Below are 18,936 nucleotides of genomic sequence, written 5' to 3' on the forward strand. Positions count from 1 at the left end.
TTGAAGTAGGAGTGCAGGTCAGCACAGTCGCCCATGCATAACCGTGGGAAGTAGGGGTGCTGAGGGTTCTGCAGCACACCCTGAAAAATCGGAATAAAAAAATACAAAATACATATACAGTACCTAGACACACCCACTCATTCAAGTTTTTATTTTTTATTTTTCTATTTTCTATTTGTCATTTTTCAAATAGCCACCCTTTGCCTTGATGACAGCTTTGCACACTCTTGGCATTCTCTCAACCAGCTTCACCTGGAATGCTTTTCCAACAGTCTTGAAGGAGTTCCCACATATGCTGAGCACTTATTGGCTGCTTTTCCTTCACTCTGCGGTCCAACTCATCCCAAACCATCTCAATTGGGTTGAGGTCGGGTGATTGTGGAGGCCAGGTCATCTGATGCAGCACTCCATCACTCTCCTACTTGGTCAAATAGCCCTTACACAGCCTGGAGGTGTGTTGGGTCATTGTCCTGTTGAAAAACAAATGATAGTCCCACTAAGCGCAAACCAGATGGGATGGCGTATCACTGCATAATGCTGTGGTAGCCATGCTGGTTAAGTGTGCCTTGAATTCTAAATAAATCACAGACAATATCACCAGCAAAGCACCATTTTTTTTTTTTTTTTTTTTTTTTGTCATTTAGCAGACGCTCTTATCCAGAGCGACTTACATGAGCAATTAGGGTTAAGTGCCTTGCTCAAGGGCACATCGACAGATTTTTCACCTAGTCGGCTCGGGGATTAGAACCAGCGACCTTTCGGTTACTGGCACAACGCTCTTAACCACTAAGCTACCTGCCACCATCACACCTCCTCCTCCATGCTTCACGGTGGGAACCACACATCTGTTCACCTACTCTGCGTCTTACAAAGACACAGCATTTGGAACCAGAAATCTCAAATTTGGACTCATCAGACTAAACAACAAATTTCCACCGGTCTAATGTCCATTGCTCGTGTTTCTTGGCTCAAGCAATTCTCTTCTTCTTATTGGTGTCCTTTCGTAGTGGGTTCTTTGAAGCAATTCGACCACAAAGGCCTGATTCACACAGTCTCCTCTGAACAGTTGATGTTGAGATGTGTCTGTTACTTGAACTCCATGAAGCATTTATTTGTGCTGCAATTTCTGAGGCTGGAAACTCTAATGAACTTATCCTCTGCAGCAGAGGTAACTCTGGGTCTTCCTTTCCTGTGGTGGTCCTCATGAGAGCCAGTTTCATCATAACGCTTGATGGTTTTTGCGACTGCATTTGAAGAAACTTTCAAAGTTCTTGGAATTGTCCGTATTGACTGACCTTCATGTCTTAAAGTAATGATGGACTGTCGTTTCTCTTTGCTTATTTGAGCTGTTCTTGCCATAATATGGACTTGGTCTTTTACCAAATACGGCTATCTTCTGTATACCCACCCTACCTTGTCACAACACAACTGATTGGCTCAAACGCATTAAGAAGGAAATAAATTCCACAAATTAACTTTTAACAAGGCACACCTGTTAATTGAAATGCATTCCAGGTGATTACCTCATGAAGCTGGTTGAGAAAATGCCAAGATTGTGCAAAGCTGTCATCAAGGCAAAGGGTGGCTATTTGAAGAATCTCAAATATAAAATATATTTTGATTTGTTTAACACTTTTTTGGTTACTACATGATTCCATATGCGTTATTTCATAGTTTTGATGTCTTCACTATTATTCTACAATGTAGAAAATAGTAAAAATAAAGAAAAACCCTTTCTCAACAAAACAAAAATAATGTTCGGTACTAGAATTGTTGTTACGTGTCTGACGTGATTGAGAGGATCAAGTCTGTATCAGCGCAGCCCCGCCGCCAAGGGCAACGAGCCTGGTCCACTTCCTCATTCTTTGCTATACCTCTCATGCTGCACAGACGTTAGGGAGTTTTTCCTAGCCACCGTGCTTTTACATCTGCGTGGCTTTTACATCTGCACTATCTCCACCCGGCACAGCCAGAAGAGGACTGGCCACCCCTCAGAGCCTGGTTCCTCTCTTGGTTTCTTGGTTCCTGCCTTTCTATGGATTTTTTTCCCTAGCCATCGTGCTTTTACATCTGCATTGCTTGCTCTTTGGGGGTTTTAGGCTGGGTTTCTGTATAGCACTTTGTGACATCTGCTGATGTAAAAAGGGCTTTATAAATACATTTGATTGATTGATTGTTAACACTTGAATAATGCAACATGGAAATGTAGACATTTTGAAACGTTTTTGTTGTTGCGGTATCGTTTTGGTATTTCGATTATCGCAATACTAAACTTGGTATCAGTATCGAAAGTCAAAATTCTGGTATCGCGACAACACTACATTAATGACATAATCAAGTATTATACTTTTTATGTTACTTTAGTAGTAGGCCTTTTGTACACTGTCTGGTTGAATTCAGATTATTGATATTTGATGTGATCTATTTTTGTACTCTGCAAACAGATATTGTTACAGGTTTTGCTTATACAATATTTTTCTACTCAGAAATGCATATACTGTACACTGAACAAAAATATAAACGCAACATGTAAAGTGTTTCATGAGCTGAACTGAAAAATCCCATTAGTGTTCCGTGTAGCTCAGTTGGTAGAGCATGGCGCTTGCAATGCCAGGGTTGTGGGTTCGTTTCCCACAGGGGGCCAGTATGAAAATGTATGCACTCACTAACTGTAAGTCGCTCTGGATAAGAGCGTCTGCTAAATGACTAAAATTATATGCACAAAAAGCTTATTTAGCTCAAATTTTGTGCACAAATTTGTTTACATCTGTTAGTGAGCATTTCTCCTTTGCCAAGATAATCCATCCACCTGACAGGTGTGGCATATCAAGAAGCTGATTAAACAGCATGATCATTACACAGATGCACCTTGTGCTGGGGACAATAAAAGGCCACTTTTGTCACACAACGCAATGCCACAGATGCGTCAAGTTTTTAGGGAGCATGCAATTGGCATGCTGACTGCAGGAATGTCAACCAGAGCTGTTGCCAGAGGATGTAATGTTAATTTCTCTACCATAAGCTGCCTCCAACTTCATTTTAGAGAATTTGGCAGTATGTCCAACTGGCCTCACAACGTGTAACCACGCCAGCCCAGGACCTCCACATCCGGCTTCTTCACCTGCGAGATCATCATCTATTTCTGTCTGTAATAATGGCCTTTGTGGGGAAAAACTCATTCTGATTGGCTGGGCCTAGGCTCCCTAGTGGGTGAGTCTATGCCCACCCATGGCTGCACCCCTGCCCAGTCATGTGAAATCCATAGATTAGGGCATATTTAATTTATTTCAATGGAATAGATTTCCTTATATGAACTGTAACTCAGTAAAATTATTGCATGTTGCGTTTATAGTTGTGTTCAGTATACATAACTGGAACATAACAGATCTAACCAGACATAGAAAATGTTAGATTTATTATAGAACAATCTTGTAAGTAACAATATGATTCATACCACAATTACAATATTTTAAATTCTGACAGCACTTTAAGCTAAGTTTGATAGCACTTTTAGGTGGTCCTTAAACATTACTAATAAAAGTGTAATTGTATTGATAAAAAGCCATGATGACAATGTAGGCCCATCTATACACCTTGAAGTAATTGTAATATATTATTATTTATATTACTGACATTAACATTTGCTTCTATATACTTTGACTGACAGGGCCTAGTAACCAATAGGATTTATGTTATATGGCATAAGGTGGAAGCTTCCACCAGCAGGTATGAAAAGAGCTTCAGGATCTCTGTTTTCTTATTTTACTCCTTTCTAGTATGGGCTTTGTTCTGGGACCTTCCTTTCTAATATGGGCTTTGTTCTGGGACCTTCCTTTCTAATATGGGCTTTGTTCTGGGACCTTCCTTTCTAGTATGGGCTTTGTACTGGGATCTTCCTTTCTAGTATGGGCTTTGTACTGGGATCTTCCTTTCTAGTATGGGCTTTGTTTTGGGACCTTCCTTTCTAGTATGGGCTTTGTTCTGGGACCTTCCTTTCTAGTATGGGCTTTGTTCTGGGACCTCCTTTCTAGTATTGGCTTTGTTCTGGGACCTTCCTTTCTAGTATGGGCTTTGTTCTGGGACCTTCCTTTCTAGTATTGGCTTTGTTCTGGGACCTTCCTTTCTAGTATGGGCTTTGTTCTGGGACCTTCCTTTCTAGTGTGGGCTTTGTTCTGGGACCTTCCTTTCTAGTATTGGCTTTGTTCTAGGACCTTCCTTTCTAGTATGGGCTTTGTTTTGGTACCTTCCTTTCTAGTATGGGCTTTGTTCTGGGACCTTCCTTTCTAGTATGGGCTTTGTTCTGGGACCTTCCTTTCTAGTATTGACTTTGTTCTAGGACCTTCCTTTCTAGTATGGGCTTTGTTTTGGTAACTTCCTTTCTAGTATGGGCTTTGTTCTGGGACCTTCCTTTCTAGTATGGGCTTTGTTCTGGGACCTTCCTTTCTAGTATGGGCTTTGTTCTGGGACCTTCCTTTCTAGTATGGGCTTTGTTCTGGGACCTTGCTTTCTAGTATGGGCTTTGTTCTGGGACCTTGCTTTCTAGTATGGGCTTTGTTCTGGGACCTTCCTTTCTAGTATGGGCTTTGTTCTGGGACCTTCCTTTCTAGTATGGGCTTTGTTCTGGGACCTTCCTTTCTAGTATGGGCTTTGTTCTGGGACCTTCCTTTCTAGTATGGGCTTTGTTTTGGGACCTTCCTTTCTAGTATGGGCTTTGTTTTGGGACCTTCTTCTGGTTGGGAACTTTGCCAACGAGGAGGCAAGTTTCAACTGTGTGACCCTTTTTGACCCAGTGACTCTGTGTCAAAGAAGCATGAAGAGTGAGTGAGCTAGAAACTTGATCCTGAACATGGTCTGCTTAATGTCATATGATTCACCACTTTAATGTTAAATGTGCAACACAGAGAAACACCATTAAACAGCCCATTCAGGTACATTCTTAAGGTGTATTTCAAATATATATTTACATCCTCTTATGTAGGCCTATTTGCAGTATATTACATTATATTTATGCCTACTTGCAGGATACTGTATAACATTTGCCTCTTGCTCAATGTATTGAGATTTGTCCTCCATTTAAGTTAAAGGCACAAACATAGACCCCAAATATCATAAAGGTCACCAATTAAATCAATCAGTTAATCAGAAACAGTGAAATGGAAATATCAACAGCAAGTTTAATTTAAACAATAGTTTTATTGACTGGTCAGAGTGGAGAAGATGTTGGGCCTAAAAGTCGGTGATCCTACGGAAGGAGCCAGTGGTGGCGCAGGTGGCGCCCCAGTCACTGAACTTCCTGTACTCGCCGGGCCTCATAAAGTACTGGCGCCCCCTGTAGTTGGGGTGCTCGTAGAGGGTCCAGTAGCCATCCATGACGTTGGCGGAGTAGATGTCACGGCTGCGGAAGCGGTCCTGGACAGAGTCACAGTCCTCACCGAACTCCATCATCTGTCCCTGGAAGTCTGGCCTCTCGTAGATTCTCATGCGGTAGGGACTGCCGCTGGCCTGCTCGGACAGAGAGGTACAGGAGAGTTAACACTGTCAAAACACAGGTCACTTGGGGGGCATGGGGAATCACAGGTAACCAGTACATCTGACATTTTTCAGTGGGCCTTAGGTTAACACATGTAAGTAAAAATGCTAAAGAAGCCAAACACCACATTTGGTGTCAGAAGTGGGATATCGCAATTGGGGAGGTCGCAGTGTGTTAACATAGGCCAGGGTCGTTACAGTCACAAAAGGTAGTTTAGAACATTTCCAGAATGTCTCAGAAATGTCTCTTGAGGGAACCCAAGATGAATCCAGAATGATCTGGATCAGATATTCTTCTGATTAGGTATGGTTCTGGTTAGTGGGAGGCTTTAGTCTGTGGCTAGCCAACATGAAATTGCCTTATGTTATATTAACATGACATACTGTACATGCTAGATCATTATGTCATATGAAACCTCCTAATACAAAGGGACCATGGGATTAACATTTTATGGGCATCCATCCATCCATCCATCCATCCATCCATCCATCCATCCATCTATCCACTCTCCTCCTCTAGGTGAGTCGTAGAGTCATTTTGCTTTATTTGACATGCACCTTCAGACCTTTACGTGGTCTGGTTATCTCCCAACCATTCACATACTCATGTGTTGTGCTTGTAAAACTATGGGCGGGATTCCCGGACACAGATGAAGCCTAGTCGTAGACAAAAATCAATGGAAAATCTCCACTGAAAGTGGTTGTTAGTCCAGGACTAGGCTTCATCTGTGTTAAGGCAACCAGCCATAAAACCACCAGTTGAGTGAACAAGTACACACTGATAAATCCCCACAATGCATTACTACAATACAGATTGAGGCATGAACAAATAAGACATTAAAACCCATCTCAAAAGAGAGCCCCCATTTCTCACCTCCCGGCTACTCACATAAGAGAAGGTACGGCAGGAGCGAACAGTGTCGTTGTAGCCCATCCAGCGCTGATACTCTGGGTACTCTCCCCTGGTCAGTACATACTGGTAGCCTGCATAGTTGGGCCTCTCGTACAGCACCCAGCAGCCGCTATCTACCTTGACAGAGTTGCAGCGGCTGAAATGGGGGTGCACATCGGGGCAGTCCGTGTCGCACTCATAGGAGCGACCCTGGAAGTTTTTATCCTCGTAGAAAGTGATCTACACAGCCAGGGCCGAAGTTAGGAGGGAAATGTTAACATCAGTTAAGCATTCCCTTTTTTCTGTCATTTTACTGCATTTCAAATAAAAATACACTTCCTAATATTTGATATAAACACATTTTCTATGATTTCTATAAATGGCAAAATATACTGCCTTCTCTGGACCAACAATTATGTACAAGTAAGTTTGTCTCCTGTTTGTAGGTCTCCTGTTAAAGGCTAATACACTGTTAGCATTCTACAGCTTGTCTACCAGTAAAACAGTGATCAATGATCATTGTCATTACCAAACACTATGAAACTTACCTCTGGATAATTTTTCTTGGCAGCACTATGGAATTACTGTGTTGAACAATCAACCAGTTTCTTTCCAAATCAGCATTAAAATCCATAAAACAACCAGAGACCACGACCCAGAGCGCTGTATAAAGCCAAATAGTTAGAGAAAAACTGGTCTGCCTTACCTTACTCATGTCTGCACAGTTGTTAGAGCACTCTTCCTCAATGTAATATCCAGGACAGAGGGACACGCGCCTCTTTTATAAACCTCAATCAAAGGTTGCCGGATCAGAGGTTTTGTTCTTTTAATGAACAGGGATTTGGTGCCATTGCGATGCTGCCAAGTTCTTGATCCTGTCCATACAGATAAAACCCCTGATTCATCAATGCAAATGTCCTAGCCCTGCACATTATTCACCCACGTGCCATTGGCCACTGCCCTTTTGATACTGTACGTCTACCAAAATACATGTTATTGTCCAGTAATCCACAATAAAGGGACATATGTTTACCGTTTGGAATGCATCATCACAACACTATGGTATAGGACCATCACAACGCTACGGTATAGGACCATCACAACACTATGGTATAGGACCATCACAACACTACGGTATAGGACCATCACAACACTACGGTATAGGACCATCACAACACTACGGTATAGGACCATCACAACACTACGGTACTAGACCATCACAACACTATGGTATAGGACCATCACAACACTACGGTATAGGACCATCACAACACTATGGTATAGGACCATCACAACACTACGGTATAGGACCATCACAACACTACGGTATAGGACCATCACAACGCTACGGTATAGGACCATCACAACGCTACGGTATAGGACCATCACAACACTACGGTATAGGACCATCACAACACTACGGTATAGGACCATCACAACGCTACGGTATAGGACCATCACAACGCTACGGTATTGGACCATCACAACACTACGGTATAGGACCATCACAACGCTACGGTATAGGACCATCACAACACTACGGTATAGGACCATCACAACACTACGGTATAGGACCATCACAACGCTACGGTATAGGACCATCACAACGCTACGGTATTGGACCATCACAACACTACGGTATAGGACCATCACAACACTATGGTATAGGACCATCACAACACTACGGTATAGGACCATCACAACACTACGGTATAGGACCATCACAACACTACGGTATAGGACCATCACAACACAACGGTATAGGACCATCACAACACAACGGTATAGGACCATCACAACACTACGGTATAGGACCATCACAACACTACGGTATAGGACCATCACAACACTACGGTATAGGACCATCACAACACTATGGTATAGGACCATCACAACGCTACGGTATAGGACCATCACAACACTACGGTATAGGACCATCACAACACTACGGTATAGGACCATCACAACACTATGGTATAGGACCATCACAACACTACGGTATAGGACCATCACAACACTACGGTACTAGACCATCACAACACTATGGTATAGGACCATCACAACACTACGGTATAGGACCATCACAACACTACGGTACAGGACCATCACAACACTACGGTACAGGACCATCACAACACTACGGTACTAGACCATCACAACACTATGGTATAGGACCATCACAACACTACGGTATAGGACCATCACAACACTACGGTATAGGACCATCACAACACTACGGTATAGGACCATCACAACACTACGGTATAGGACCATCACAACACTACGGTATAACACTACGGTATAGGACCATCACAACACTACGGTATAACACTACGGTATAGGACCATCACAACACTACGGTATAACACTACGGTACAGGACCATCACAACACTACGGTACAGGACCATCACAACACTACGGTACAGGACCATCACAACACTACGGTACAGGACCATCACAACACTACGGTACTAGACCATCACAACACTATGGTATAGGACCATCACAACACTACGGTATAGGACCATCACAACACTACGGTATAGGACCATCACAACACTACGGTATAGGACCATCACAACACTATGGTATAGGACCATCACAACGCTACGGTATAGGACCATCACAACACTACGGTATAGGACCATCACAACACTACGGTATAGGACCATCACAACGCTACGGTATAGGACCATCACAACGCTACGGTATAGGACCATCACAACACTACGGTATAGGACCATCACAACACTACGGTATAGGACCATCACAACACTATGGTATAGGACCATCACAACACTACGGTACAGGACCATCACAACACTACGGTACAGGACCATCACAACACTACGGTACTAGACCATCACAACACTATGGTATAGGACCATCACAACGCTACGGTACAGGACCATCACAACACTACGGTACAGGACCATCACAACACTACGGTACAGGACCATCACAACACTACGGTACAGGACCATCACAACACTACGGTACTAGACCATCACAACACTATGGTATAGGACCATCACAACACTACGGTATAGGACCATCACAACACTACGGTATAGGACCATCACAACACTACGGTATAGGACCATCACAACACTACGGTATAGGACCATCACAACACTACGGTATAACACTACGGTATAGGACCATCACAACACTACGGTATAACACTACGGTATAGGACCATCACAACACTACGGTATAGGACCATCACAACACTATGGTATAGGACCATCACAACACTATGGTATAGGACCATCACAACACTACGGTATAGGACCATCACAACACTATGGTATAGGACCATCACAACACTATGGTATAGGACCATCACAACACTATGGTATAGGACCATCACAACACTATGGTATAGGACCATCACAACACTACGGTATAGGACCATCACAACACTACGGTATAGGACCATCACAACGCTACGGTATAGGACCATCACAACACTACGGTATAGGACCATCACAACACTATGGTATAGGACCATCACAACACTATGGTATAGGACCATCACAACACTACTATATTCAAACAGGACTATGTAACATGGAACATTATCATTGAAAGTAAGCTAATGGAGCATCAGTTAATATTCACAAACAGGATATCCTGTATCCTACAGTAGGCTACTGCAGCCACAAAAAGGCTTATAAGGGTTACGGTATTATTGGGTCTGATGGGGGGACAATATATTATGGGGAATAGGAGTATATGTTATGGAACAACATATAATGGGTAGACAGTATGGAGAACATATAATGCTAATAATATAGCCTCTACTGCATCAGATACTGTCACAGGACTGGTGGTCAGCACTGTGGTCTGTGAATTTAAAAGGACTCGATCCACAGGGGTGGGAGAACTGGGTGTATTCATTAGACGGATTTATTAATTAGTCGGATTCCGTTGCAAAACGTTTGGTCTGTGGCAAAACGTTTAGCAATGGAAATCGTTCACTCCAAACGGAAAACGTTTTGCAACAAAAACGAGAGTTTCGTTTGGAGAAATTCAGGTAGGTCCCTCCCCGTTTCGTTCGCTCTGTTTGTTTCCTAGAGTAAACGGTATACCATATACACACACACACACACACTATACATTGACAATCCCACACACATTCACTACATAAGCCCGCGCGCACACACACACACAGGCTAACACACACTCGCAGAACGACACAACAAACATACACACATCATATGCTGCTGCAGCTCTGTTCTTTATTTTAGTCTCATTATTATCTATCCTGATGCCTAGTCACTTTACCCTGCCTTCATGTACATACCTCGTACCTCTGCATATTGATCTGGTACTGGTACTCCCTGTATATACTGTAGCTCCATTCTTGTGTATTTTATTTTATTCCTCTTGTACTATTTTATTTTTTAACTCGGTATCGTTGGGAAAGGCTCTTAAGCAAGCATTCCATGGTAAAGTCTACACCAGTTGTATTCGGCGCATGTGACAAATACAATTTGATTTGATATTTGATTTAAACGGTTTCTTTTCCAAAACATTTTTTGCAACGGAATCCAATTAATGAATACACCCCTGAAGTTCAATCAAATCCGCACTTGCCTTTTTACTGTACGAAGATAGGCTACTTGCACCGCGAGCCAACACTTCCTCCAGCTTTGGCAACATCCGGATTCCAGTCGAGATGGTCATGGCGGAGGGTGCAGCTGTTATGAGGAGGAATCGACCAGGGACTAAAGAAAAGGTACCAGATTTTAGCAACATGGTTTAATTTGATATAGTGTGGCGGTATGCTCAATGCTCTTGTCTTGCATTTTACTTGGGCACATTTGTACCTTTCCTTGACGCCCCGTTTGTCAGCTGTTGGCTTAGTTAACTAGCTAACTTAGCGAGCTACATACAGCCAGCTGGCTAGCCAATGGGTTGGTAATAGCTATCAAACGGTGCCTGTTTGTATTGTCAATTGTCTGAAGTTATCTGAAAATCGAATCTACAGTTAGCTAACTATCTAGTAGCTAGCTACCTAGCCCTTAATCATGACTATCAGTGCTATTACATTACACATAAGTCACTGGACGAAGGCGTCTTCTGTAGGTGGGTGTTTTGTTAAGAGCCGCGACACTCGGTCTGAACATTAACACGCATCGTTTGCAGTACGATTTTGGAAACGTAAGGACCTTATCTTTCATATCGGCGAGAAATACTGTTTAAAAAAAAAAGGTTAAATTGATTAACACCTTTAAAAGGTTAGGGTACCCACATGGCCATATTTCCATGTTACAGCGCTTGTTAAGGTCTCTACCTGTGCTAATTAGCTATCTCGGCGTCTCTGAACACCTGTGTGTAAACTGAAGACAGGCCACAAACATGTTGTCACAAAAAATACTGTCCATTGCAACTGTGTTAAAACCGGTTGAAGCAGTGGTGGCTGGTGGGAGGAGCTATATGAGGACGGGCTCATTGTAATGGCTGGAATGGAACGGTATCAAATATATGGAAACCACATTTGACTCTGTTCCATGAATTCCATTCCAGCCATTACAATGAGCCCATCCTCATATAGCTCCCCCCACCAGCCGCCACTGGTGTACAGTAAGCATGTATTTTGCATTTGTGAAATTATTTTGATGTGACATGAAAGTAGAGGGATTTATGTTTCACGTTTCTAGAACCGTACCGCAATTGAGAATGGATTCACTTTTAGATGGAGTATTTGGTTTTTGCTTCCAGAGCCAATTCGCCCTTTAAACAGAACATGTAAGGTCCTTGGACTATAAGGAATAAAGTTAGGCTTCTTTAGTCCAATATTGGGCAAGTAGCTACCTAGTCATTTACCAGACAGAGATAAGCTAGCTAGCTAGGTCTTTTTGTCAGCAGAATCAGTGCAGTTAGTTTGCCCTGCTGAGTTTCTTGTGTGTGCCCACAGGACTTCTACAACTGGCCCGATGAGTCATTCGAGGAGATGGACAGCACACTGGCTGTGCAGCAGGTGAGAGTCAGATGTCTCCATTTTAATGTTTGAAATATCTTACTGTTTGAGTCATTTAAATGAGGAGACACCGTGGTTCATTGGAGAAGTCCAATCAGGCATTCGACTAGCTAGTGTTGATCTGTATGGGCAGCTCTCTGTAAGATTACCCAGTATGGATTGAGCAGTTGCATATAGCTAATATATCAGAAAAAAATGTATGGCTATTCTGCCATTTGAGTTGCTGAGGTAGAATGGCTTAGTCGGGTTTTGTATTTAATACAGTACTGTTTCTATCTAAAGTCTATGTTTGTGGTTCTTCTCAGTACATCCAACAGAACATCCGTACAGACTGCTCCAACATGGACAAGATCCTGGAGCCCCCAGAGGGCCAGGACGAAGGTGTCTGGAAGTACGAACACCTCAGGTAGCAGCTGACGTTTACCACTTAGAAGAAAGTAATGTGGCCATCCAAAATGTGTACTGGTGCTGAAAACAAATCCTTCTTTTAACATTTAGTCTTGTCTCTTGTTCTCCGTTTTAGGCAGTTCTGTTTGGAGCTGAATGGACTTGCTGTGAAACTACAGGTATGCCCTTACAATTGACCACATAGCTCTTCAGGAAGATCATGTTCAACATCCATTCTTCTCACACTGTGTTTGTTGGAGTGGTAACTTCTGTGAAGTCTGTTACTAACATGTACTCTGTCTTCCCACAGGGAGAATGCCACCCAGACACATGCACCCAGATGACGGCAACAGAGCAGTGGATCTTCCTCTGTGCTGCACACAAGACTCCCAAAGAGGTAATGTCCACTCTGCCCACATCATTTGTAGGGGTGGATCCCTCATCCAGTTCTTAACCCCTTTCCCTGGTATAAGAATATAATAATAATATATACCATTTAGCAGACACTTTTATCCAAAGCGACTTAGTCATAAATTTTTCGTTTTCAAGTAAGCATTTTGTTGGACTGTGTATACCATGTGTATCCTGTACATATGACAAATAGATAAACTTGTAACTTGGGTGGCCCCAGTGGGAATCCAACCCATGACCCTTGGCGGTGCAAGCACCATGCTCTACCCACTGAGCCACACAGGACTACGAGATAGTCACATTCACCATGCCAGAACTAATAACAACATTATACTCATTATTGTATCATGGCTGGTACTCAAGCCTGTTGTTCTGTTTGCAGTGTCCAGCCATCGACTACACCAGACACACCCTGGACGGAGCCGCCTGCCTCCTCAACAGTAACAAGTACTTCCCTAGCAGGTAACAACTGTTTACTATGTTCCTATGTGTCCTGTGACATTTAACTTTCTCATTAACCCCCAGCACCCTTCGCACAGAAATCAGAAGAAGTTATCGAACACCGTTTCATCCAAATGTTCATTCGCATCAGACTGATTTATGCACCTACCTACATTTGCTGTAAGTGTTGTAATAAAGTTACAGTCTATAGACTGTAATCTGATTTGGTCTCTGTTCTATGGTAGAGTGAGCATTAAAGAGTCCTCAGTAGGGAAACTGGGTTCAGTTTGTCGGCGGATCTACAGGATCTTCTCCCATGCTTACTTCCACCATCGTCAGATCTTTGACAAGTATGAGGTAAGCAGTGAGATTCCATTTTCTAGGACTGTCTTTATTCCTGTGAATAGTGTATTGTAATTACACATGTACTTAAAGCACTAACCCTAACCTAGCCCTAAGACTGGAATTCAATCTGATCCCGCGCTGTCCAATGTTCCAGCGGTTGCGGAGATCGCATTCACGGTTAATGCTGCGTATGTCGGCTCAATGGGAAATTACCTTTACATGTTAAGCGTGCTACAATGCGTGATCAGATTGAATCCCATCCTAACTGTTACCCCAACAGGTTTCACATAGATTCAGCTGTGATTGTGATGATACTTGACTGGTGTATTGATTACAATTTACATTTTAGTCATTTAGCAGACGCTCTTATCCAGAGCGACTTACAGTTAGTGAGTGCATACATTTTTTTTTTTCATACTGGTCCCCCGTGGGAAACGAACGCACAACCCTGGCGTTGCAAACGCCATGCTCTACCAACTGAGCTACATGGGACTGTAGCTACCAGTGATTACAGTTTAACTAGCATTGGGTTTAGAAACGTTAAGGTTGTTTAGGATTTTATTAAAACTCAAGCGAATGCTCTTGCCCTCTCCAGAACGAGACATTCCTGTGCCATCGGTTCACGCGCTTCGTGATGAAGTACAACCTGATGTCCAAGGACAACCTGATTGTACCCATCATGGAGGATGAGACTAACCCTAATGAAGCAGAGGGCGAGAGCGACGCCTGAGGACTGGGATTTGAAGAGGATCTGCTACACCCTGCCAAACTATTTCTCTCTCACACACACCCACAATACTCCCAAAAGCACACTAAAATCACCAGTTTTTAAGTAGAACATGTTTTATATTGTATTAACATCCTAATTTAGCTTGTATGTAAGACAGTGTTGTGGTTAAATGACTAACCAAAATACACTGTGGCCAGTTAATTGGGTGCACCCATCTAGTACCGGGTCGGACCCCGCTTTGCCTCCAGAACAGCCTGAATTATTCGGGGCATGGATTCTACAAGGTTGTCGGAAACGTTCCACATGGATGTTGGTCCATGCTGACGCGATGGAATCACGCAGTAGCTGCAGATTGGACGGTGGTACATTCATGCTGCGAACAGCCCGGTCCATCTCATCCCAAAGATTCTCTCTCTATTGGCTTTGGTCAGCAACATTTACATTTACATTTTAGTCATTTAGCAGACGCTCTTATCCAGAGCGACTTACAGTTAGTGAGTGCATACAATGTTCAGATACGCTGTGGCGTTCGATCGTTGCTAAATTGGTATCAAGGGACCTAACGTGTGCCAGGAAAATGTTCCCCACACCAGTACACCACCGCCACCAGCCTGTACCGTTGACAACAGGCAGGTTGGGTCAATGCACTCATGCTGCTTATGCCAAATCCTGACTCTGCCGATCAGCATGAACCGAGAACCGGGATTCGTCAGACCAGGCAAGGTTTTTCCACTCCTCAATTGTCCAGTGATTGTGATCGTGTTCCCGCTAGTGCTTCTGCTTGGTTTTAGTGGAACCCAGTGTGGTGGCCTGCTGCAATAGCCCATCCGTAACAAGGGTCGATGAGTTGTGCGTTCCGAGATGCTGTTCTGCACGCCACTGTTGTACTGCGCCGTTATTTGCCTGTTTGTGTCACGCCTGTTAGCTTGCACGATTCTTGCCATTCTCCTTCGACCTCTCATCAACGAGCAGTTTTCACCCACAGTACTGCCGCTGACTGGATGTTTTTTTGTTTGTGGCACCATTCGCGGTAAACTCTAGACACTGTTGTGCATGAAAAGCCCCGGAGGCCGGCCGTTTCTGGAGATTTTGGATCCGGAGCGACTTGCACCGACTCATACCACGCTCAGTCACTTTTACACATTCTAGCATTCAATCAAACAGTTACTGAATGCCTCGATGCCTGTCTGCCTGCTTTATATCGCAAGCCACGGCCACGTGACTCACTGTCTGTAGGAGCTAATCATTTTCGTGAACAGGGTGGTGTACCTAATAAACTGGCCAGTGTGTGTGACACCCTTGGCTAGTTACCTTATGTGCTTTCTGTTTGGTCCTTCGAAGGCGTTTACACAGGCAACCAAATTCTTATCTTTTGCCCAATTATGGGCTAAATAATATCTCTGGTTGGTCAAAAGACCAATTGGTGGCAAAAGTTCATAATTGGGCTGTCTGTGTAAACGCAGCCTTTGTTGTGTTCTAGGTGTCAGGAACTCTGGTCTAATGTAGAGCTACAAATTACATTTGACAAGTTAATATAACAGGTATTTAATAAACAGCCTACATTATACAGGTTGATATAACAGGGATTTCATAGTCCAATATGTGACTATACTATAAATAGAACAACGTCAGTCTTCCATCCTAGATTAAGGAAGTGGAAGGACATGATTAATTGAAGACTATAACAAAAACGGGTTGTAGGGGGAAGTTGCCCCTAGTTGCTTTTACCCCATTATTGGTTGAGGTTAGGATTAGGGGAGGGGGAAGCTGATCCTAGATCTGCACCTAGGGGAAACTTGAACCTGGAGCCAAAAACGGCAACATTGCCGCAGGGTAGCCTGTTTACTAGGCCAGAGTCCCTGCATCTTCGACATTACATAAGGACTGCTTTCCTAATAACTTATTGTTTCTATAGAATGGGACTAGGGGTGTTTTATGTTCAAGCCATATAGGGCAACAGACTATTTTCACAGTATTTATTTAAAAGAAAGGAATTTGAAGTTTTCATTATTTGTGAAAATTACTTAATGACAGCTACTCAGAACTGCCTTAGGTTCTCAAAGCACAAGTATGTCTCATTCCCTTTCTATATTCTTGTCTCATGAATAACTATTACTCAGGCAACACAAAAACTGTGTTGACTGTGTTGTCATTTTGTCCCTAGTGGATATCCATTCACATTTTCTTATTAAAATAGCAGATATATTTACAATGAAGTGCCATGTGTATACCTATTGTACTTTTGTGACCTGTAGTCTTCACATTTTCACAGTAGTGCAATGTTTTCGAACAGGCTTCCATTTCATTAGGTAGGGTTTATTAATAAAGGGTTGTTTCCCTGGGCTCAATGACACACGGACGTATCCTTCTCAAGGGTTCAAACTTTATTCTTATGAACAAGACAACCCCACTTCTGAACATAAATTCTTAAACATTTCCCCCCAATATTCGGAAGAACAAGGCACGATGTAATGTGCAGAAGAACGTCAAACGTAAACATCAAAATATAAGCGAGTGTTCAGAACTATACACAACACATTCAACTGACAACATGCACTGATGTTAAAACAAAATCGTAATCAAAATCTTAATCATAAAAATGCCATACAAAAAGGGTAGGCGAAGGGAACATGTCTTACCTCCAAAACAATGTGTCATTTTTTTTTTGCTCTGTACTTTGGATCAAAGCAGTTAATCTGCTCCTCAAATTGAGCAATGGGATTACAGGAGGTAGAGAAGACATGGGGAGTGCAATATCCCCAAACTGAACTCATCTAACATGTAACATTATAATAAAATAGTAAAACATATATGTATGTTTTTAAAAGGCAAGACACATTGAATTGACAATGTGGTGCTATTAAAATATGTAAAGAGTAAAACATGTTTATTAAAATTGAACATTTTGAGAAATTACAGGCATGCTTGGAATACAACAAAATACTTATCCTAAAATGATCTAATTTCAAATCAAACTTTGATTCCGTTTTATTAGTAACTGACAAATCAAATTTACCTAAAAGGTTATTTTAATGTCAAATTAACAGAACATGGGAGCACTTGTTTATGAAATTCTGTCATTTGTTTTCTTCTGGCATTGACTTTCACTATGATCAAAAATTAGAGCAAAACGGCATAAATTTTCAATTGTGAACCGTTGTGGCAAATTCTAGCTGTTTCTACCGATTATTATTTATTTTTACAGGGAAGACCATGAAATTAAAGCGAATAGCATTTCACACAATACAAAATCATACACCTCATAGTACATGCAATCCAGCTATTAAAATAAATCCAAAAATAGGCCTACATTAAATATATGAATGAAATATGTAAAACCTCAACTCTGACACCCATAGCTTATCAGTTATATAATACCATTTATATTTTTAAAAAATGTTTACAGAATACATACATAACCAATGACGGAGCAGACCGAGAAAGAACAGAGAAACCAAACCGTGTATAACTGAGTGGACCATGTGTGACTCATGACTGAACCGAGGGAGATTGAAGTTGATGAAGATGAGGCCAATAATTTACAGGCGGGAAAGAACGGCAAAAAAATAGATTACTTTGTTGATCTTCCAATCTTGAAATGTCCCAGCCATCACACAAAGCCGATGTGAAACCATGTGAATATGTTTGACTGATGTTCATTGTCCTTTATTTGTGGTCCCAGTCCTGTGGACAGAGTTCTTTTGATGTTACCCCTCACTTGGGAGGGCACATTGTTTTTAGACTCACAAACACAGCTAAATCTATATGAAAACATGAGGATACATAAAAATGCAAAATGTATAAAATAATGTCCTGTTTGTTTGTTTTCATCCAGTTGGAGAATTATGTAACGATTGACCCTTTAGGGATCTATTTGCCCTCTTCTGTGACAACAGCTTAATTATTTTTCAATCAATTGTCTGACTTTATAAAGACAGTAATCTTGAATATTCTAATACCATTGAGATAAAAACATGCTCAATGGCAGCTTTTATCTCAAAGTAATATTGGCAGGAATCTTTGTTACAGACCTTTTTTTTTGCTTTGTGTTAAGAGCTAATTTGAAAAAGAAAAGTTGTGATTGGCCGATTGGCCTATATAAAGCAGTACCAGGAAATCACAGGAGGCTGCTGAGGGGAGAACGGTTCATAATAATGTCCGGGAACGGAGCAAATGGAAACCATGTGTTTGATGTATTTGTTACCATTCCA

The 18,936-nt window shown here is 42.2% G+C and overlaps 1 protein-coding gene and 1 pseudogene across 2 annotated transcripts; one reads left to right on the plus strand and one right to left on the minus strand.

The window, feature by feature from the left end:
• Positions 1–4,857: 4,857 nt before the first annotated feature.
• Positions 4,858–11,809, minus strand: LOC311109833 (gamma-crystallin M2-like). The gene is made up of 5 exons (XM_084152834.1): positions 11,258–11,809; positions 11,025–11,155; positions 7,128–7,296; positions 6,419–6,661; positions 4,858–5,502 (listed from the first exon to the last, which is right to left on the minus strand). Exons 3-5 carry the CDS (start codon positions 7,134–7,136, stop codon positions 5,227–5,229), a joined length of 528 nt encoding a protein of 175 aa, XP_084008960.1. The 5' UTR covers positions 7,137–7,296; positions 11,025–11,155; positions 11,258–11,809; the 3' UTR covers positions 4,858–5,226.
• LOC311109831 (MOB-like protein phocein) lies at positions 10,986–17,078 on the plus strand (annotated as a pseudogene). The gene is made up of 8 exons: positions 10,986–11,166; positions 12,349–12,411; positions 12,717–12,817; positions 12,935–12,977; positions 13,109–13,195; positions 13,592–13,671; positions 13,896–14,007; positions 14,591–17,078. The product of its transcript is annotated as an MOB-like protein phocein (transcript).
• Positions 17,079–18,936: the final 1,858 nt, after the last annotated feature.

Source organism: Coregonus lavaretus (genome assembly GCF_964263955.1).
Source record: "Coregonus lavaretus genome assembly, chromosome: 35".
Classification (NCBI taxonomy): Eukaryota; Metazoa; Chordata; class Actinopteri; order Salmoniformes; family Salmonidae; genus Coregonus; species Coregonus lavaretus.

Coding starts and splice junctions, on each gene's coding strand:
- LOC311109833 (XM_084152834.1), bottom strand. Junction 5,503..6,418: donor CCTGCCGTACCTTCTCTTAT/GTGAGTAGCCGG, acceptor CTGTCCGAGCAG/GCCAGCGGCAGTCCCTACCG.